The sequence below is a fragment of the Microcebus murinus genome, chromosome 22 (assembly GCF_040939455.1).
Source record: "Microcebus murinus isolate Inina chromosome 22, M.murinus_Inina_mat1.0, whole genome shotgun sequence".
NCBI classification, from domain to species: Eukaryota; Metazoa; Chordata; class Mammalia; order Primates; family Cheirogaleidae; genus Microcebus; species Microcebus murinus.
Window position 1 is genome coordinate 4,099,589 of NC_134125.1, and position 22,674 is coordinate 4,122,262.

The window sequence follows — 22,674 nt, forward strand, 5'->3', positions numbered from 1 at the left end:
AGCACTAAGGTATGAGGCCGCCTGACCCCATGGCTGGGGCTGGGCCTGGGTCCCTGGCCCTGCAGTTCTGAAGGCCGATGGGTGACCTCACTGTGCAGTCATGAGACCCACGGGCTTGATACCCGTACTTGGTGTCCTGCACGGTGCTGGGTGGCCTTCAGCAATCCTGCACCCTCTCTGTGCTTCTGTGTCTTCACCCGTAACGAGTAGACACCATTTACCAACCTGAACGAGCTCACTGTGAGGAGGAAATGCAGTGAGGAAGGGGATGGGCCCAGTGACCTTAACAGTCCCACTCTGAGGTTCTACAAACTGCAGCCAGCGCAGGCGTGCTCTGGAAAGGGAGGTGTGCTGAAAGAGGTCCCTCCTCACACCGCAGAGTCACGCCAGAGGTGGGGTCTTTGGACACTGGGCTCTGCGAGGACACGCCCTCCTTCCCGGTAACCGGAGAGTGACTTGGGGGGGAGTCGGAAAATGCTCACCGATGTTGTAGATTTCCGAGCTGCCGAACCGCACGCCGTTGGGGTTGAGCGTGCCGTCACTGGGAAGAGAGATGAGGTCAGGAACACAGCGGCTCTGGGGGGGAGGCAGGTCACCGGGGGTCCCAAGCGGAGAGCAGTCACCCCTTTTGCACATGGCAGCCCCCAGGCCCAGCCACTGAAGGCTGCTCCCCACCTCCTAACCTCCAACCAGCCAGCCCGCTTTTCCCCCAAGTTTAAAGCGACACATCGAGGGAGGCCCTCTGTGCAGAGACCCCTCCCCTCGCTGTCCTTTCACCTGCACACGCGTCCCCTCCTGGGCACAGACACTGGCTGCACTTTGCTGTGGTCCCCACCTGAGACCCACCACTGCGGGCTCAGAGCCAGGATCAGGCCTGGCCCCAGCCCTCGGGAGGCCGGCTCGGCGACACCCACTCCAAGAACGACACAGGAAGGGCCCCAGGAGGGGACGGCCCGTGCCACAGACTGAGCGGATGACACTCCCTCAGAGGGGGTCTTCAGTGGGGGGGGCAGTGTGTGCAAAGGCCACAGGTGGGAGAGCACAGAGCCCCCAGGGGAGTGGGGATGGGAAGGGAGGGCCCAGACGCCAGCAGAGGCGTGCATGGTGGGGACACCCCGATGTGAGGAGGGGCAAGGAGCCCAGGAGTGGGGTGCCAATCCTCACAGGCAGTGCCCCTCTCCCCCCCTCCCAGATGCCCCCCGATGGTGGCTCCAGGCAAGAGAAGCCGACTCCACAGACCCCCTCACCTGCGGCCAAGCATGGTGATGCCCCCAGTCTTGGGGTTGACCCTGCAGTAGTCGCCGTGTGCCCAGACACCTGCGAGGGAAGCAGAAGTGCAGATCACCCCAGGAGAAGGGGTTGTGATGGTGGCCAGGACAGGTGTGACAGCAACAGGAGGCTGGTACACAGCCGTCACCCAGGCCCAGAAACGGGTATGTGTGGGGCTGGCGGCCCGGGGTTGTGGGCAGAAGGGAACCAGGCAGCTCTGCCCCAAGGAGCACCTGCTGCAGCGGGGACAGTGCCTGCCCAGCTCCGCCCCTGCCAGCGTGGAGAAACGCCCTCCTGTAGGCACCAGCAAGGGCCGTGGGAACTCAGGAGGCAAGACCAACCTCAGCCACAACACTGGGGGTCACTGGGAGCGTCTGGAGGAGGCCAATCTGAGGGACAGTGGAGAGACTGAGCTTGGAAAGCAAGTGTGGCGGGCAGCAGGGGCTGGCGCCAGACCTCGGAGTGGAACAAACAGCATGGCCAGCAGGAGGCTACTGCACCTGTCCCAGCAACGCCAGCCACGTGGACAGCCAGCCCGCCAGCAGGTGAAACCCGGGACGTGGTGGGCAGGGGAAGAGGGAAGACCCAGAGTGAGGTGGCTGCACCGTGCCCTGAGCACTCCCTACTTGGCCATGAGGCCACGAGAGCAACCACGTGTGCAGCTGGGGCCTGGGCCGGCCACATGCAGAGGGAGGTCGGCGTCCTGGGCTGCAGCAAAGCCAATCGCCCAAGGGGATCCGCCCCCCAGCTTTGGACGTAACAGATACAGGCAAAGGCTCCTTTGCTGCACGCCCCGCTCAGACCCCAAGCAGGAAGGAGAGGCCACGCCGTCTGAGGGCACCACCACCGAGGGCTCCGCCTGCCGGCAGGTAACCCAGCCCTGACCCCCACAAACGGAGGGGACTGGCGCACGTCCTCAAAAGGGCATCTTCACCGGCTCTGCTGCGCCGTGCAAGCCATTTGTCTCAGCAGCAAAGAGCTCCTGCCACCCGGAAGGGAAGACACGGCACAGGCCAGCGTCCGTGTCCTCCCTGCTGGGCGGCTTCCCCAAGACGGCAGCTCTTCCCCCACCCAGTCTCACGACATCTCTTCTCCAGCACGTCCCGACTCGAGTGAGGCGCCAACCCCGACAGCCCACAACGCGCCGAGAGCCGCCACCACCCTGGCAACAACCCGGTAACCACCTATTCACTCATTCCTGCGACGCCACAAAGGAGACACTGCTCCAGGCCCCGCCTGAGCCTTCTGCAGGGAGGGGAGGTCCCGGGGAGGTCCCTGGGAGGCAGCGGAGGGACACGGAATCAGTCACCAGCCACGTGTGCTGGTGCGAAAGAGACCTGCGGGCCGCCACATCTTCCCTCCCTCCTCTCCGAGCTAAAGCGTGAGACCCATTCTTTTTTCTTTTGAGACAAGAGTCTCACTCTGTTGCCCGGGCTAGAGTGAGTGCCCTGGCGTCAGCCTGGCTCACAGCAACCTCAAACTCCTGGGCTCAAGCAATCCTCCTGCCTCAGCCTCCCGAGTAGCTGGGACTACAGGCATGTGCCACCATGCCCGGCTAACTTTTTCTATGTATTTTTAGTTGGCCAATTAATTTCTTTCTATTTTTAGTAGAGACGGGGTCTCGATCTTGCTCAGGCTGGGAGACCAGTTCTTCCTCATTGGACTTTTAAAAAAAGAGTCACAGACATAAGGAAAAAAAACCATCCCTAGGCTTGCGTATGACACACCGAGTTTCTACAGACGCACATCTGTGAGGTGACCCGGCACACGGGGTTCCTGGTGGCAGTCCCGCCCGCCTGCCCGGGAATCCGGTCTCATTTTGGAGCTTTGCTGCCAGGATCAACACACAGTCTGGCTTGTGTGGAGTCAGGTCTCCCCTGAACTGGTGGAAATTTCTGGTTTTTCTGGGCCGTCGGTCATACCGTGCCCTATGACCAAGGCCCCAGAAGTGCAGAGGAAAAGGAAGGTGCACATCGACCCTAAAGGAACTTTCTCTTGTGAAAACAATTTCCCGACACACTTGGATCCCTCGCAAAGCCAGGCCACACAGAGGAACCCACACGCAGCCGCCAGCTTTGGTGCCAGATGACGCAATGACAAAACAAAGCCACGAAAGCCACGTCTTCCTCTCTACGACAGACCCCACAGGTTCAGATCACCCTGATTCTCCACAGCAGCGGCTTCCGCTCCGAGCGCCCTGGAAGCTGAGGCAGAAGTGGACATACAGGGGGCGCAGGTGACCACGGATGACCACGGACCAGGAGTGACTGGGATTTGTCACCGCAATGACCTAAATCTTCCTTAAGCCTGCTTTTCGTCTATTTTAAAATATTTATAGGTTTTTAAAAATAATAAAAAGCCAGAAAGAAAACCAAAATGGCTCATAGCTCCACCACTCTCGTGTGACCCCTCATTCACACACCTTGTTCGTCATTTATTCGCACAATCGCACCTATGCTTCGTTTAGAATTTTCACACGAGGGGCACTCTGCCTCTGTTCCGAATTGTCATGTTTCACTCAATGATTTCCTGGCTGTCCCTCAGTACCAGCACATGGCCTGTTTGCGCTGTCACCTGGCATCATTTTTTAAGGCAACGATGTCTGTAAATCCAGTCCCTGTCGTGGGAAGAAGGGCTCTGCTTCTGCTGCTTGGTTTCATCATCAATCCCTTCCCTGTGCAGTCCAAGAATCCCTCAGTGCTGGTGCTTGAGGAAACAGTCTAAGGTCAACCTACGCTCGCCTTGTCCTTCACCCATAGCTTCAGATCCATTATCCTATCTGCCTTTGCCATTCCATATTTGTTCATATCTCCCACCTACTCCCACGAAATATTTGACAAAGCCACCTGTAAAACCAACTTCATGACAGGATTATTTAAAGAGAATTGAAACTCTGCCTAGGGGTAAAAGGACTACTACAAACAAAGCAATGATTTCAGCTGAGCTTCCTGGCAGCCAAGGTAAAAATGGAAATGCAAATGGTCACAAAGAATTTGTTTTCTCTAAGAGGGAATATCAGAGTTTCAAGAAGAGAAAGATTTATTCTCAAATTAATCCTGAGAGACATTTATCACATGAACCCTTATGCACGTGACAAAAACTTTTTCAAAAAGCAATGCTGTGGAAGATGAAGGGCTGTCATTTCTTAGATGGGTCCTCAAGTTGAGGTTCTAATCCTTTTGGCCTCCCTTCTGAAGACAGGAGCCCCTGCCCTCTTCAGGGTCACCCGAAGAGTATTTATTTCTCTACGTACGCTCTCGCTTTTCTGCATGAGTCTGTCTGGATACCTGTGTGCCAGCAGGCGCCAGGGTGGGGCTTAAGTGCAGCAGGGATCCCATGAAGGCTGAGCCCCACCTGGGCGGCGGCCCACACTGCTGCCCGGGAGGCGCCACGCCAGGTGGAAGGCCTGGACATGCACCGGGCAGACGGGCAAGGCCGAGGAGAGAAACGGGAAGGATGGGCGGCAGATTCTACTGCCGACGGCCTCTCGCCGCTCTGATTCTCCGCGAGTGGTTTATGCAAAGTTAAATTACCTTTCTAGAGACTGCAGAAAGCAAGTACTTAGTATAAATAACTCTGCAACAGAAGGCTTGCTAAATTATGAATTATATAGCAGCAACAACTCGAGGGTGCTTATGAAATAAGACAGGAGGGAGGCAGGAATCAGAGCTTTAAATAAAAGACTTCCCTGCTTCGGGGCGAGGCGCCCCTCAAAAGATGACAGGCGAGGGTGTGGGTCTGTGCGAGAGTGGCGTGTCTGGCTGTACACCGCTCCACCGCAAGGATGCTCTTCCTCCGACGTCTCCACGAGGACCGAGGAGACCCGAGCCAGACGCCCCTTCCGCACCCTCTCTGTGCGCAGGCAGGCAGCGCCCTGCGTCAGCGAGGGGGTCCCCCGCCCATGGCACACGGCGGCTCTTGTCAGCCCCCGGCCGCAGGGGTCGGGCTGAGGGGCCCTGGGCACAGAGCGTGGCTGAGATTCAACCAAACCCAGATGACGGTCTCATAGCACGGCATCAAGCTGAAGATACTGATCAAAAATTCATCACCACCCCACCGGCACGATGAGCTGTGAGCAGCTTCCCCGGGCTTTGCCGGGGTGGGAAGGGGGTGCAGAGGGGGGGACACACATAATTAGACTCTGGAGGTCCAGCCAAGGCAGAGGCCGCGCAGCTCTGCCTGCAGCCAGCTGACCCACCTGGGAATTTGGAGAAATACGCCTTCCTGTACTTGCTCCCGTTCTCATCGTTCCAGAAGTGCGTGGGCTGGCAAGGAATCGGCTTCGTACACACCAGCTCGCCGCTCTCCCCCCAGACTGCCTTCCCTGGCGTGGGAGAGTAAAGTGAGCCCAGCGCGCACCCCGGCCACGCTCCCCGGCACCGCGCGCTCTCCCCAAGGCGACCGCCCGTTACGCGACGTTCAGACACACTCCCCAAAACCTCTCTCGGGTAGTGACGTGTTATTCCCGTGACGTGGTATTAACGTTTTCGCCGCACCTGCACGCATCCCTGGCGGTAGGCGCCCTCACTCTGCACGCCTCCAAACGCGCAAACGGCACCACGTGACGGTGCTCGGCACCTCGCTCGGTTCATTTGGCGTAAACCCCCAGGTGACGCGTTCAGGCCACCACGTGTCACTGCGGTCATTCATTTTCGCTGCTTGGTCCCTCCCTCTCCACAGGTGATCACAGGGCTCATTGCCCCTGAACACGGGCACCTGTATCGCCCGATTCTGTTTATGTTTACAAATGAAGGGGAGGGGCTGCAGCATTATCGCCTATGACACCCTGTTCATAACATTCGCGAGTGTTTCTCCCAGGAGCGCAATGCCTGGACCTCAGGGCACCTACGTGTCTCAGACTCGGCCCACTCTTCCCAAACTGCCTCCTAAAGCGGCTGTACCGAGTCCTGCCTGCCCCTACACTGGGGCAGCCCGAGGTCTAGCCGCCGGGCACAGGGCAGGCCGCAGGGCCAGTGACAGAGGGCGGGAGGACATCCCTTCCAACCCCACACTGAGCCGGCCCATGCACGCCTGTCCAGCACCAAGGTTCCAATTCAGGGCCACCGCCACCCGCCCACCCGCCGTTCCTGAACACATAGCTCCGCACCGGGCTCCCGCCCGAGCCGTCTTCTCAGCAGCTGAGGACAGGCGGCCCCCGGCTGTGAAACCAGGCTGAGGGGGACAGGACCCCACGCTGCAAGTGGCCGGAGCCACCCCCTCAGGCAGGGATGTTTTAAAGAACTACCCCCAAGCAAAGCCACACGTCCGAGCACTTCCAAGCCACGACTCACACCCAGTCACAGAGAGGAAGAGGCGGCAAAGCCATCACCTTCCTCGCTCCACGCTTCCACCGCCATGCCCAGGTTCCGCGCCTGGATCTCCCCTTTATACACGGGCACAGACGGGTTCTGGCCCATGAAGCAGGACACGATGTCGGTGCCACCTGCAAGGAGAGTTAAAATTCAGAGGACCAGGACAAATGGCTTGTTTTTTCTTTTTTTTTAATAGTGAACGACAGGCCGGGCGCGGTGGCTCACGCCTGTAATCCTAGCACTCCGGGAGGCCAAGGCAGGCGGATTGCTCGAGGTCAGGAGTTCAGAACTAGCCTGAGCAAGAGCGAGACCCCGTCTCTACTATAAATAGAAAGAAATTAATTGGCCACCTAATATATATAGAAAAAATTAGCCAGGCATGGTGGTACGTGCCTGTAGTCCCAGCTACTCAGGAGGCTGAGGCAGGAGGATTGCTTGAGCCCAGGAGATTGAGGTTGCTGTGAGCTAGGCTGACGCCACGGCACTCACTCTAGCCTGGGCAACAAAGCAAGACTCTGTCTCAAAAAAAAGAAGAAAAAAAAAAAGAAAACAGAATCTACCAGGATGAGTTGTTTAGGGGATTTGAGGTCGTAATTGACTGCGATAGGTGTGTGTGTGTGTGTGTGTGTGTGTGTGTGTGTGTGTGTGTGTGTGTGTGTGTGTGTGTGTGTGTGTGTGTGTGTGCGCGTGCGCGCGCGCGCGCGCGCATGCCTCCCCTGGGAGCAATGGCTCAGTTTTGCTAACTCCGTGTTCGCTGCAACTTTACAGAACATCACTACGTCGCACGGCAAGAATCGGCTGCGCCCTGCTGACTGTGTCCGTGGGACAGACGCCAGCACGCTGACTCGCTAGGTCATGGGTGTGTACACTCGCTCACGGGAGGCGGGGTGGCCGGGAGGACCCAGAGCAGGAGCCATACCTGAGATGGAGCCGAGGAGGACGCTGCCCTTCACGCAGCTGTAGACGTACTCGTAGCTCTGGGCTTTCAGCGGGGAGCCCGTGGACAGGATCGTGCGCAGCGTCTGCAGACTGTGGGTTTCCACTGGGGGTAAGAATCGAAGAAAGAGTAAAAATTGAACCCAAAGGCTTAAGTGACACTTGCATGCAAGGAACAGCCATACGACGGATTTAATGTGCGGGGAACAGGTGCTATAAGAGGCACACCCACCTGGCTTCATGTCTTTCTCTTCCAGCACGGACAGCCACTTGGCCCCGGTCCCGAGGATAGTGATGCTAAGGGTGCGGGTGGGAAAGAAAACACCAGAAACCTTCAAGCCTCTCGCACATTCCCCACACCAAAGCTCTCTGACGAGTTTGCAAAAACCAAGACAGGGCATTTTTCTGGATTAAATGAATAATTAATATTTTTTGCCTGAGAGCGAATCCCAGCACCTGTGTTTGCTGCAAGACCCAACCTGAGAAGCCTCCACACGGACACCAACCTGCAGGGCGCCCGGCCCCTTTAACACTTGCCTTTATTTATTAATAAAACCATCATCGGCCCGTGAACCCACTCTCTGCCCAGCTGCAGAGTATTTTATCTCAGGGGCTCAGTGGAGGCCATAAAATCAAGAGCCCCCTCAAATCCTAACCTCACACGTCCATCTTCCAATGAGAAGGAGAGGGTTATGGAATTCTATATTTGTTAACAACAGGTGCCATGCTTCAAATTCTCTACCGACCTCCTTTCCTTAAATGAGTTCACGTTTTTAGGAAACGTAGAAAACTGCAGTCTTCTCTTCTCGAGGACTGTGAACCCACAGTCCTCCGTCCCCGTGTTTGCACCCAGACAGCGACACGCCGCGCAGAGAACAAACCATCCTGTTTGCAAGGGAGCATCAAGGACAGCGCTCTCTCCGCCCTGGGGCTGCTTCCAGCCCAGCTGCAGAACACTTTCTCTCGGGGCCCACAGCAGGCTCTAAAATCAGGATTCTCCTGTGTCACTCTGGGCGGTCCACTCGTTCCCCGCACGCTCGGGTAGAGAGATGCATCGTGGGAGGTGAGGCCGCCGGGCCGCCGAGAGGCCAAGGCACACAGGACATTCAGGGCGGGGTGGGGTTCCCTCGGAGCGCGGGGCTGGGTGACTGTGGTCCTTCTACCTCCTGTGCCTTCTTTCTCACTTCCCCAGAAGCCCCTGCCGCCAGTGAAACCACCACAGATGCGTGCACACCTCCTGGGTCACCGTGGCCTGGAGCAGGCTGGGGTTTCACTGCAGGGGGGCGTAGGAACGGCCCCACCCAACAGCCCGCCTCGCTTATTTCACAAACTCGGAGTCTGATCCACAACTTCGACATCATCTCTGCGGATTAAAGTATCACCCTGAGCAGAGGCCTCGTGGCTCCGATGGTGACCGCCTACCCCGAACAGTGGTGACAGCCCCCAGGTTCAGCTACAGACCTCTGCAACCGCCAACACCCCAAACAACACACAGGTTGTTACTGTGTGTTTACTCGGCTCATCTCTACCCACCCACCCCCGAACACTCGACGGCTCCCCATGGCCGGAAGAGCGATGGAGCACAGGTGAGACCACGAGCCCTGAGCTCGGCAGTGGCTCCCCCGGCCGGTGAGCACACCCTGCCTATCTGAGGAGATGGCAACATCCCCACCTGTCTCGGGGCTTGCATAAGACGGCTTAAAAATGCAACAATATCATTCTGCTCACATAGGCACGGGAGCCTACATGCGGCCGCTGCGTGCCGTGTCTTATTTTTAGCAAGTACTAGAACTGTGGGGACCCGGCGTCCTGGGCAGTGCTTGGAGCTGCGAGAGGAGCCGGATGTGGACTGGCCCCGCAGACGGTGCTGTCAGGGGCACCTGCGTGCCTTCTTCCCTCACCCCAAGATTCACTCTCTGAACGGTACAACACGGACTTTTTAAGCCGGAACCAGAGCACGTCTCTGCCCAGACTCAAACTGTCGGGTGTTGATCTATGTCACGCAGGGGAAACTCCACCCAGTTTCCTGCCCCAAGAGTCCTGCACCAGCCCCACGTCCACCCTTCACCCTCAGAGCACAGGGGCCCCTCTGCCTTTCCCAGCACGCCGATCCCAGTGCCACCTGCCGGCCTTGGCACCTGCCACTCTCTGGCTGGAACACATGTCCCACCAGTCCTGCCAAAGCAGCCCCTGAACCTTCAAGCCTCAGCGCAAATGCCAGGACTCCCTGCACCCAGGTCTACAAAGCACTCTCCGAGTCCCGAGCCCGTCCTCTGTCCCTTATCCTCCCGTCCCAGTGCAACTCCGTGAGGGCAGGGCCTGCTCGATCCTGTCACAGTGGTACGGACCCGCAGGGTGCTGGGTGCAGAGTAGACAGTCCAACGTGCGCAGGGCATTGCAATGATACTGGCAAGCTGCTGCCCAACCAATCTGCTTTCTCAGAATATTGCTCCGGCTAGATGCCGTGGTGTCAGCCTAGCTCACAGCAACCTCAGACTCCTGGCCTCAAGCGATGCCCCTGCCTCAGCCTCCCGAGTAGCAGTGACTACAGGCATGCACCACCATGCTTGGCTAATTTTTCTATTTTTGGTAGAGATGGGGTGTCGCTCTTGCTTAGACTGGTCTTGAACTCCTGACCACAGTAATCTGTATGGTCGGCCTTGAGTACACTTTATTCTTCGGCTTGACGAACCCTGGGTGAAACGATCCCCACACTGACCCTGAGTTCTCCTCTGCTCTGGTTTTTTTGTTTTGTTTTCTTGAGACAGGATCTCACTCTGTTACCCAGGCTGGAGTGGACTGATGCCATTACAGCTCACTGCAGCCTCCAACTCCTGGGCTCAAGCGATCCTCTGGCCTCAGCCTCGCAAAATGTTGGGGTTACAGGTGTGAGCCACCTCCATTTTGAGCTTCTCCTCCATTTTGAGCTTCTCTGGCAGTTCTTAGATTCCACAACTACAGAGATGAGGTCAGTGCCCAGCACAATGACTACAGTCACAACACTGCACTGTATGCTAGACGTGTGCTAGGAGAGTGGATTCCAGGTGCTCTCGTCACAAAAACTGATAATGAAGGTGTGAGGACAAGGATATGTTAATTTTCTTGACCATGGCAATCACTTTGCTGTGTATATGTATAGCAAATGTATAGCAAATCAGGTTGAATGCCTTAAATATATACAATTATTGCTAGCATTATACAATTATATACAATATATACAATATATTTTATATCGTATAAAATTGTATATTGCCAGTATAATTGTATATTAAAGTAAATTTTTAAAAGTAAAGAAATGGGATCTTATCTCTTCTTCTGACACCCGTATGATCTTTCAGAGCTCACTCCTAGGCCCCAGAGGCAGCCCGTCACCCACGAAGAAGAATCCCGATCCGCCCGCAACAACTTCACCTCCAGCTTCTGGCGCCTCCCCCGCCCTCCCTTCACGGGGACGTCCCGAGGGGTGACGCCTTCCCACGGTGGCACCCGACATGGGGACAGTGTCGAAGGCAGCTCTGCGTCGGATCCTGACACCAGCCTGGCCCTGGCCCTCGTCCTGAGCGCGGCCCCGCGGTACCTACCCTATCCTGTCGACCAGGTCCCAGAGCACGTTGGGTGTAGGGACCAGAGGGGAGCCATCGTACAAGACCAGGGACGCGCCTGTGGCCAGGGCCGACACCATCCAGTTCCACATCATCCAGCCGACCTGCGACAGATAGAAAGAGCGCGTAAGCGGCGCCGGGCCGGCCACCCTGACTCCGCCACTCGGCCTCCCGCGCCCCTGCAAAACCACCTAGAGCCCAGCCAAAGCTTGGCACTCACTGCCAAAGACCAGAGAGGTCAAGGGCACAATGCTTTGGCCCAGCAACTGCATGTCTGAGAACTGACCGTGCAGATACAACCACACACGTGCACAAAGACGTGTCAGAGAAGGTTTCCCGCGGCCTCGCCGGTGATGGCGAGAGGCTGAAACGCCTGCTGGCGCTGGAATGGACACGAGCGGTGCACACACGACCGAACACTGCACAACTAGCTAGCCCACATAAGACATCGTGTGTGTTAACACACGTGGCACCAGCAACACTCAGAAGTCAGATACAGGTCGTGCACGGTGGCTCATGCCTGTAATCCTAGTACTGTGGGAGGCCGAGGCGGGAGGATCGCTCAAGGTCAGGAGTTCAAACCCAGCGTGAGCAAGAGCAATATCCTATCTCTACTAAAAATAGAAAGAAATTAATTGGCCAACTGAAAATATATAGAAAAAATTAGCCGGGCATGATGGCACATGCCTGTAGTCCCAGCTACTCGGGAGGCTGAGGCAGGAGGATCGCTTGAGCGTAGAAGTTGGGGTTGCTGTGAGCTGGGCTAACGCCACAGCACTCACTCTAGCCCGGGCAACAGAGTGAGACTCTGTCTCAAAAAAAAAAAAAAAAAGAGGTCAGACACTGTGCAGCCACTAAAAACAAAGAGGTCTGTTTCATATAACAAGTATAAGTAAAAAAAAATAATAATAAAATTAAAAAAGTAAAAAATAATCTATAAAATGTAAAATGTTTAAAAAAAAAAAAAGAGGTCTGGATGGGTGGAAACCGTCTCCAAGACGGACTGTTAGTGCAAGACAAGGACGGCAGAGCACGTGCAGCGTAACCCCATCAGCAGAAAAGAGGGGACACAGGCAGACACACACCCCCTAAGACCTACAGAGGCCCTGTCTGTGCCACAGGCAGGCGCACATGACGATGACCGCCGTGACTGCCCTGGGCCCTGGCAGGCCCCACCTGTCCCCGCACACCCTATTGCTACTGCTTGGAATTTTTACCATGTGCAAGTAGATTTAAATTTTTTTAATTTTACTTGAAAATGTTGGTTTAATACTAAATGTTTTTAAAAGCCAAGAAGGATTCCTTCTCTTGGCCTTCCGATATACATATATATGTCAAAAATTATAAAAAATAAAAAATTTAAAAAAACATAAAAGCCAAGAAGGTGCAGACATGTTCCAGCAAGATTCCTGACCCAGGAGGACAGAAAGAGCACTCCAACCCCACCACATAAGCAAGAAGGACCCAGGGGTGCAACCCCACCTGGGAAGACTGAGGAGGTATCCCTGGGGCATCCTGGGCGCCCCATACACCCCCGAAATCAGCATCCCGGGAGATGGGACCCGGAGGCCATGTGAGGAAGCACCCCAAGTGGTCCCCACACAGCCCTGCATAAGAAGCCCCAGACAAGAGCTCACGGGACAGACAGTAAAATCTAACAGGCAGGCAGAACAGAGTGCCAAGCAAGCAGGTCACCTATGGCATGAGTGACAGGGTTTGGCCTGCGTAGGGAACCCACGCCTCCTTGCCGTCCCTCCCTCCCCTCATATGGGCTACAATGATTCAAACCCAATAACCCTCAGAGACCCACCAGGTGAAGCTGCCTGCCCACAGTCACACACCGAGAGCCACCCAGGGCCCCCCTCCTGTGTCTCTGTGCAGTCTCGGGGGGCCTGTCCCGGGGGGCCTGTCCCACGGGGCACTGCTGGGGCCCCAGGCATCAACCTCTCAGGTTGGGAACATGCCTCCAGCACTCTGCTTCCTTTAAAACACGGCACAAAAACGTCATCTAGGAAACGTAGCCAGATTGTTCCAGAACCTCTTGGTAGCTGCAGTCTTGGCAAAAGCCAATTTTGAGTTCTCCTTTGGGGTCAAACACACTTCACTTAAAGTGTCCTAAACATTCACCTTTCGGCGTCCAACAAGGAAAGGAGTCCCTCCACACTCGAACTCAGGTTCTGGTCTAAGGACGTGCGATAGGGAGGCGCGGTGGCGGCAGGGGGCGGGTCCTGTCCTGCCCTGCGGTCCCGGCAACACCTGGCAGCGGGAAGGGACCCGTCCCACCCCGCACCTTCAGGCTGCCCCTTACCGTGGTGTAGTACAGGAGCACGTCGCCGCCGGACATGTCGCCGTGAAGCAGGTGCTCCTTCAGATGCTGGATGAGGGTGCCCTGGGGGGAGAGGCGCGCTGAAGCGGCGGCCCCAAGGCACAGGCGCCACGCACTCTGCCGGGAAGAGGCCCAGCTGGTGTCTCCTTTCTCTTTCCCACAGGAAGCGGACCCTGGAGCCCCCGCCTTGGTGACGACGCTCCCGAGCCCCTGTGCCGCCTGCGAGGCTCACGGCGTGGAGAGGAGAACCCCGGCAAGCTCCCGCCGGCCTCCAGCTCCCGATGCCCGAGCCAGCGAGGGCACCACGGAGACCCGCCAGCTTCACTCAGAAGAGCGGGGACCCTTGCTGAGAGGACAGTCAAAACTAAAGAGCAAAGGAACAGGGCTCGGTGCAAACAGCACAGCACAGCAAGAGTGTCGCCAGGCCTCACGCCCACCTGCAAGCCTCCATCGGAGCTCAGGGACGCCTCCCTTTGGGGTAGCACGACTACCCGCTCCCAGCTAAGACGCCTAATCAGACTCCCTCCCTCCCACCCCACTCTCACACTTTCTGTTACTTTCTAATTTTAGGGTTTAATGGGCAATATATTTAACAGTCCAAAACTCTAAAGCTGCAGTCCCCAACCCCAGGACGTGGCCCAGTACCGGTCCCAAGCCTGTTAGGAACTGGGCCAGGCATCTCAGCCTGAGCCCCACCCTCCCCCAAGGCTACCCTCTCCCCACAACCCAGTCCATGGAGAAACTGTCTTCCATGAAACGCAGGAACCGGCCACAGAGCTTTTACAGCCAGTCCCCATCGCTCGCTGCACCGCCTGAGCTCCACTCCCTGGGACCGTGGGAAAAGTAGCTTCCATGAAACCGCTCCCTGGTGCCGAAGCAGGTGGGGACCACTGCTCTAAAACATACCACAAAAGCCTTCCTTTCTTCCTACCCTGCACTCAGCTCTCCCCAGAGGCAGCCGGTGTTAGTAGTGTCCTGTCTATGTTTCCAGGTCTATACCAGCATAACCGTATTTGTGCCCTTTTTTGGACACACGGTACTGCACTTTGCCTTTTCCATCTAACACACCTTGAAGATCTTTATCGAAGAGCTCCCTTGTGGGGTTTTGTTTTGTTTTGGTTGTTGACAGCAGTACAGTCTTCCACTGCCCCGAGCCCACTCGTTCCAAGCACCTGTGTTGCTTGGCAGCTGGCAGGGAGGACAGGCGTTTCCTGTCCCTGAGCACAGTCCAGACAGCACAGCCTGTGGCACCTGCACCAGCCACTCCACACTGTCAGCCTCAGTTTCCCCATCTTTACAATGGAGCTCACACAAGACCCTGAGGACAGGCAGGGATGCTGCCCCTCCAGTGCCCAGAAAGGGGAAAGCCAGTCTGTGGCCAGATCACTGCCCTCAGCAGGTGTGAGCCCCGGGCTGTTGAGGAACCATCGGGGCTGGAGCAAGGACCCGTGCATTAAAAGTGAGCCTTGGGGCCGGGCGCGGTGGCTCACGCCTGTAACCCTAGCACTCTGGGAGGCCGAGGCGGGCGGATTGCTCGAGGTCAGGAGTTCAAAACCAGCCTGACCAAGAGCGAGACCCGTCTCTACTATAAATAGAAAAAAAATTAACTGGCCAACTAATATATATAGAAAAAATTAGCCAGGCATCGTGGCACATGCCTGTAGTCCCAGCTACTCAGGGGGCTGAGGCAGGAGGATGGCTTGAGCACAGGAGTTTGAGGTTGCTAGGCTGATGCCACGGCACTCACTCTAGCCTGGGCAACAAAGTGAGACTCTGTCTCAAAAAAAAAGCGAGCCTTGGCTGGGCGCAGTGGCTCAGGGCTGTGATCCCAGCACCTTGGGAGGCCCAGGCGGGAGCATCACTCTAGCCTGGGAGTCCGAGGCTGCAGTGAGCTATGATAGGGCCACTGAACTCCAGCCTGGGTGACAGAGTGAGAGCCTGTCTCTAAAAACAAAAACCACCAGCCTTTACAACCCTCCTCAAACCCAAGGGAAATGTGTCCAAAAGCCAACTGGAGAAGATGACCCCTGCAGAGCTCAACAGAAACAAGCCGACAGACGCTCTAATTCCAGGGCCACAACCCTCTATTCCAGGGTCTCTCCCGAAGGGTGGCCACCACCAGGTCCACAAAGGGCAGCGACTGAAGTCCCCAGAGGCTGCAGAGCAGACGCTGCCCCCTGCGCTGGGAGGGACTTCCCTGTGGGTCCCTGTTGTGAGGCTCAGTGACAGCCTCGCCCAGCCCGGGCGCTCACAGGCTCCCGCGGAAAGTTCCGTAACACGCTGTTCTCACGCAGATCAGGTGGGCAATAGCTTGGGGGTGACCGACTTCTCGGGAACTCTTTCTACGAATGGAATCTGTACACGATGAATCCAATCCGTTTAAAGGCCCAGGAGCTCTCAATGTGACCCTGCGGCAAATCCCCCTCCCTTTTTCTTTTTCCCACTTAAAGTCGGTATTTAGTCTAAATCCGTATCTTCGCCCGTATGTTCTGCCGTATGCACAGCAGACCTACGAGCCCGCATCGTACATTCGCTAGTTATCCTTGTTTTCTCTGATGGCACCAAACAAGCCAGGCTCTGCTTCTCTCCCCAGAGTTTCTTCGCAGGAATCTTGACAATTCTCGTGGACAGTTTTCCCCTTAATCCTTACATATTCATGGCCAAGTCCAAATGCCTCCCCCGAGGGTTAGGAAGCTTAAACAGCATGGTTTCCTGGGTCTGGGGCAAGAGAGTGATTTAATTTAAGAGAAGGGACAAGGAAGCTGTTTCCTGAGACCTTTTATGGACTTAACCCTTTGCACTCACTTGCTTTTTTCTCATTATCCACTCGACATTATCCACACTCGACATCCGAGTGCAAAGCGTTAAAAACCACAAACCAACAAACCAGTGACACAACCTCCCCCCACCACGGCCCTGGTAAACCTAGAACCGTAGCAAGTAGCCCCAACCACTGTGGCCTGGCTCACCTTGCTGTTTTTAAGTTTATTGTCAAGATAACTCTTGAGAACAAGCAAGATGCTTAGTCACTTCTCTGGAGATGCAAGAGCCCAGTTGAGATAGAATAAATATAATTCTTCCTCATTTTTCCATACTCTAAATATACCAGGCACGATCATTTTATGAGCAAACTACATTATATCTAATACATTTTTATGTTCCTCTCCTTAAAAAATGACATTCGCTATGCAGAAGGCACTAAAAATAAAAGTACAGTTATACATTTCAATTTCTCCTACAATGTCTTGTTTGGCCACATACACCTCCCCCCTCCCACCATCCTAGTCTGCAAGGCTTCTAAAAATGCTCATCCCTGGGGCCCATTAACAGACCCGTGGCCAGGTGACCAGGGCCGCTCCTCCACCGGGAAAACCGGATTCCAACAACACCTTAGATGATGAACATACCCGGGGCTTGATTTAATAAAATGAGAAGACGTCTGAACAGCAAGGACAGCACACTGCCTACTAAAAAACAGCTCGGTCCGACCAGTGTCACTTCTAGAAAGAAAGCCTTTGCCCCCACCCACCCCATGTCCTCCCTCCCTGTGGCTTTTCAATCCCCCACGCTGCGCCACCAGGCACCTGCACCCGAGGCTCTATTTCACCGCCTGCAACCAGACCTTCAGTGGCTCCAAACCCGGGTAATAACCCAGCCACGTTAACGCCTTTGCACATTCGGATGAAAATCCTCTGTGAACAGCAGTCTGAAGCTTTACAATGATTCCAATGTAAATGTTTCCTTTTTTGCAGAAGGGATTCAAATAGCTTCTAGGTACAGAGAACATCTGTAAAAGCTAAACGAGCTAGAATAAGGGAAACTGTATATTTCATCTCTAAATACCACCATCTCATCGGGCAAGAGCTAGGGAGTGGTTTGAGAACACGAGGTTCCTCCACGCGGATAATTCTCTTCTTCCGAGCTGGGGGAGAAAAGGCAGCGATTACAAGGTCAGACCAAGATACTGCAGATTTTTCTCCTCCCTCGAGGCCAAGCCGACTGGGGGAAAAACTGGACAGTTGGATACGGAGAGGGCTGGAGAGCCGGCCAGGCAGGAATGCCCAGAGTGACTTGAGAACAAGGATTCTCTCCTGCCCCGAAGAGGTCTGCCTCCAAGGTAAGGATTTAACCTGAGTCAGAAAGACACTCTCTCGTCAAGTTCAGGAGCAGACAAGGATTAGAGGAGGTAAGATGTGATAGCAGTTATTAAAGTACCAAATTCGCCCAGGAATTTTGTTTCTGAAGAGTGACCTAGTGGAACCGCAAAAATGAAATAAATCGACACAGTGCACCCTCCAATCAGATGTGCTGAGGACACAGCGTCACTGCCGTGGTGTTTTTCCCTAAACTGCATAATTGGATCTAACCGTGAGGAAACACTGGACAAACTCAACAAGAGCCATTCTGCAAAACCAGGAACCTGGACTCTTCAAAACCGTCAGTATCTTGAAACACAAAGAAAGGCCAAGGAACTGCTCAAGATCAAAAGAGAGGCCGGGTGTGGTGGCTCACGCCTGTAATCCTAACACTTTGGGAGGCCAAGGGGAGGCAGAAAGATTGCCTGAGGCTGGGAGTTCAAGACCAGCCTGAGCAAGAGCAAGACCTCATCTCTACAAAAAATAGAAAAATTAGCCAGGCATGGTGGTGTGAGTAGTCCCAGCTACTTGGGAGGCTGAGCCAGGAGGATCGCTTGAGCCCAGGAGTTTGAGGTTGCAGTGAGCTATGATAGCCCAGGTGACAGAAGGGGACCCTGTCTCAAAAAAAAAAAAAAAAGAGAGGGAGAAATTAAAGAGACATAACAACTGATGCAATGTAGCCTGAACTGCTAGAACATTGTTGGAAAACTGGCAACATTTGCATATTAGATGACAGTATTACATCAACGTCCACTTTCCTGAATTTGATGAGTGTGCTACATACACTTTTGTAAGAGAACGTTCTTCTTCCTGGGAGACACGTGCTGAAATATTAAGGGATCCTTATGACTGTAATTTACTCTCAACTGGTTTAGCAAAAAGCAAAATAGTAATGTGTCTGTATACACTGAGAAAAATAAAGCAAAAGAGGCTTTTAGGAAATGTTAAAAATGGATGTTGAAGGTGTTAAAAAGAGAATGTTAACAATGAATGAATCTAGCTGAAGGGTACTATGGAGTTTATCATACTATCCTTGTAACTTTTCTATAGGTTCTGTAGGTACTTTATTCTTTCAAAACTAAAAGGTTAAAAGTCACTGATCTGCCGGGCGCAGTGGCTCACGCCTGTAATCCTAGCTCTCTGGGAGGCCGAGGCGGGTGGATTGCTCGAGGTCAGGAGTTCGAAACCAGCCTGAGCAAGAGCGAGACCCCGTCTCTACCATAAATAGAAAGAAATTAATTGGCCAACTAATATATATAGAAAAAATTAGCCGGGCATGGTGGCGCATGCCTGTAGTCCCAGCTACTTGGGAGGCTGAGGCAGGAGGATTGCTTGAGCCCAGGAGTTTGAGGTTGCTGTGAGCCAGGCTGACGCCACAGCACTCACTCTAGCCTAGGCAACAAAGTGAGACTCTGTCTCAAAAAAAAAAAAAAAAAGTCACTGATCTGTATGTATAAAATCTGCTTAATAGTAATGTATTATTTTAGGTACTTGTCAGACTGTGGATGAAATAAGAAAAATGAAGTGGCCGGACACAGTGGCTCACGCCTGTAATCCTAGCACTCTGGGAGGCCGAGGTGGGCGGATTGCTCAAGGTCAGGAGTTCGAACCCAGCCTGAGCAAGAGTAAGACCCCATCTCTACTAAAAAATAGAAAGAAATTAATTGGCCAACTAAAAATATATAGAAACATTCCACAGACCCATTCAGTCTAAAAAAATAAAAATAAAAAAAATAAAATAAAAAAAAAATATATAGAAACAATTAGCTGGGCATGGTGACGCATGCCTGTAGTCCCAGCTACTCAGGAGGCTGAGGCAGGAGGATCCCTTGAGCCCAGGAGTTTGAGGTTGCTGTGAGCTAGGCCAATGCCACGGCACTCTAGCCCGGGCAACACAGTGAAACTCTGACTCAAAAAAAAGAAAGAAAGAAAGAAAAATGAAAAGTGTTATGTATGGGCTCAGTTGTGTCCCCCCAAAATTCATGTGTTGAAACCCTAATCCCCATTATCTCAGAATGTGACTATATTTGAATGTAGGACCTTTAAAAGGGTGATTAAGTCAAAAGGAGGCCAGGAGGGAGGGCACCGATCCAATCTGACTGGTGTCCGTATAAGAGGAGGGAGCTTGGACAGATAGACACCGGGTATCCCATGACAGACCGTGGGAGTTCACAGCAAGCAGGCGGCTGTCCACCAGCCTAGGAGAGAGCCCTCAGGATAAACCGACTCTGCCAATACCTTGACCTTGCCCTTCCAGCCTCCAGAACTGACAAAATAAACTACTGCTGTTTAAGCCACGCAGTCTGTGGCCTTCTGCTACGGCTGCAGCCCTGACAGACTAACACAGCGCAGCGACTCTTTCTCTCGTGGTCAGATGCACACGTCTACGCTCGCCCCGTGTAGCGACAGCTCCGGGAAACAACGCCCACGCCTCTTACTACCCATGCACTGATATCTCTGTTCGCAGCTATTCTCACTCACCTTTTTTATTTTTCTCTACTTTGTTTTTGGTTGCATTTTGTTGTCGACATTTCTATGATTCATTCTTTCTAAAACACAGCCAGGCCGCCGTCCCGAGTTCAGAATCCCGAGGGTCCTGACCTGCAGGGTGGAAGCCGCTGGCTCGGCCGGCACGTGCCCTGCCCTGGTGACACGGTGTGCTGCGCAGGTGGCCTCCACACCTGCCATGGTGGTGGCAGTACCACCAGGGTCTCCAGAACAGCAGCTCTCCATCCACCCAGACCCAACTCTAGATGTCCACGCGGCGCCCCGATTGGGGAGAGAAGCTGCGCGCTGGAATCTCCAGGCACTGAGTGTCGCTGGCCGGCTCGGACACCCCCATCCCCAGCTGGGAGCCCCTCACAGCAAACAGACCACAGCGGTGCGAGGCGGGCGGAGCCCCGGGGAGACCTACCCCGGCAGAGTGCACCATGCACTTGGGTGCGCCCGTGGTGCCCGAGGAGAACATGATGAACAGTGGGTGGCTGAAGGGCAGCTGCTCGAACTCCAGCTGCGGGGCCTGGTCGCCAGAGCCGCCGGCGAGGAAGTCATCCAGGAACACGCTGTGGGCAGGAACACAGGGGAACCGGCGGTGAGTGTTCCAGAATGCTGCACCAGAGGTGGCGCCTGCACTCCCCCCAGGCTCCTACCAACAATGAAAGCCCGGATTTCTAGGGGACCCTGGCATGATCTGGAAGCTTTCTGGGAGGGAGGGAGGAAGTCAAATCTCAGGGATCCAAGCTAATTGAAGGAAAACTCATTGAACGAGTGAAGATTTCAAGTTGCTTTATTTGGGCAAACGCTGGAAGGAGGCTTTGGAAAGGGCGTTGGGTCTGCTGAGTTGCTTCCTGTGTTCGCTGTTCATCACCTGATCGGCAAAGCCTCATTTCCAACGACAGCCCAAAAGGGAAGCGCTGGGTAAGGGGGTCTGAATCAGGACGCTCCCCTCCTGGATCAATGAGCCCTTCCTACACCTGTGGGGCCACTGTCCCAAGGTGAATCAAGGCCCAATCACAGAGAACTGCCAGGCAAATATCATGTGTTACCACTAATTCACTATATCCTGAGGTTTACAATAGCAAGACAAAAATATTTACCCAAGAACAAATAAAATTAATCCCAGTTATTGGCTGTCACCTAAGAAATCTGCCCGCCTCACCCCAAAGCTGACATAAAGCACCAACCAGCAAAGGGGCAACGCAAACAGGTTAGTTTTCTGAGCTAGAAGCAGCAGCGGAAGCTGCAGGGCCGTCTTGGGAAGGCTGGCTTGGCTATTTTGAGACCAGCAGAAACACCCATCCCCAAACACTGGCCCCACACCGTTTTCTGACAAATGGAACTTTCTCTCTTTCAAGGAAGGAGGTGGGAATCAGCTAAAATGAGCCTGCAGCGCTTTGCTGAGGACAATCAGCCTGAAACACAAACGTGCGCACACCAAGAGGAAGAATTTTGCCACCTGCATGGGAAGGCCTCCTTGAAGGTGAGGAACTCTCCTGGCGGAGAGATGTTTAAAAAGGGCACCCAGGCCGGGCGCGGCGCGGTGGCTCACGCCTGTAATCCTAGCACTCTGGAAGGCTAAGGCAGGCAGATTGCTCAAGGTCAGGAGTTCGAAACCAGCCTGAGCAAGATCGAGACCCCGTGGCTACTATGAATATAAGGAAATTAATTGGCCAACTAATATATATAGAAAAAATTAGCTGGGCATGGTGGTGCATGGCTGTAGTCCCAGCTACTCGGGAGGCTGAGGCAGCAGGAGGCTGAGCCCAGGAGTTTGAGGTTGCTGTGAGCTAGGCTGACGCCACAGCACTCACTGTAGCCTGGACAACAAAGTGAGACTCTGTCTCCAAAAAAGAAATAAATAAATAAATAAAATAAAAAGGACATCCAGAATAATCCAACCCCGGGTGGTAAACAAACAAAGAGCACCATGCTCACAGTGGAACTTCACGGCCAACCCCCTCCTCACTATGTAACCCGCTTGCATAAGATGCCTGGTCTCATCCGGCGCTTCACACAGACAAAAACCTTTTCTCTCAAATGATCTATAAATCACAGTAAATCAGGATGACTTTCATTGCTCTTTGAGAAATGAAAAGCCCAAAGGGTGGTCCCCGCTTCCCGGTCCTCTGCGGATGTGCATACCGCGTTTTCGGTTTACCAGTGGCCGCCGGCTATCGCAAGATGAACAGCAGCGGGACGTGGTTCCGGGGCTTGATGGGGCGCTTCTGCACTGCACGAAGCTAAATGGAGTGGCTAACGCTACCCCACCGGATGCTCCCGCTTCGCATCGATGACCGATGAACCCAGAGTAACAAAAGCCGCCCCCACGGGGCTGGCAGAGACTGTCTGGTTTCCCTCCCGGCCTCCCTCAGTAAAAGCGGGGGCGCTAAACCCAAGGTTGCACGACACGGACCAGGGCTCCGTCACCTGGTGGTCGCTAAGGCAGCAGGGTTCCCACAGACCGCGGGGACAAGCGGCCGGGCCTGCCTGGGAGGGCTCCGCACGGCCCGCCTCGGACGCTCCAGGGGACAGAGCCCACCGCAGCCTCGTCTCCACAGGACGGTGCTGCCGAGAGCGGCCTGCGTGACCTCTGC

The 22,674-nt window shown here is 54.5% G+C and overlaps 2 protein-coding genes across 4 annotated transcripts in view; one reads left to right on the forward strand and one right to left on the reverse strand.

Moving 5' to 3' along the window:
• UBC (ubiquitin C) overlaps positions 1 to 22,674 on the forward strand; it is a 423,461-nt gene that overhangs the window by 285,320 nt on the left and 115,467 nt on the right. The gene's annotated exons all lie outside the window — the stretch shown is intronic.
• The window catches only part of AACS (acetoacetyl-CoA synthetase), a 50,803-nt gene that overhangs the window by 4,081 nt on the left and 24,048 nt on the right, over positions 1 to 22,674 (reverse strand). For 2 of the 3 annotated variants that reach the window (XM_075996436.1, XM_012782147.3), the window contains exons 8-16: positions 20,496 to 20,643; positions 13,428 to 13,508; positions 11,099 to 11,223; positions 7,750 to 7,814; positions 7,501 to 7,623; positions 6,599 to 6,712; positions 5,468 to 5,593; positions 1,248 to 1,317; positions 483 to 541 (exon numbers count right to left, since the gene is read on the reverse strand). In XM_075996436.1, coding sequence (XP_075852551.1) covers positions 483 to 541; positions 1,248 to 1,317; positions 5,468 to 5,593; positions 6,599 to 6,712; positions 7,501 to 7,623; positions 7,750 to 7,814; positions 11,099 to 11,223; positions 13,428 to 13,508; positions 20,496 to 20,643 — 911 coding nt within the window. The remainder of the gene's footprint in view (positions 1 to 482; positions 542 to 1,247; positions 1,318 to 5,467; positions 5,594 to 6,598; positions 6,713 to 7,500; positions 7,624 to 7,749; positions 7,815 to 11,098; positions 11,224 to 13,427; positions 13,509 to 20,495; positions 20,644 to 22,674) is intronic. The other variant, XM_075996437.1, reaches the window with a different exon arrangement.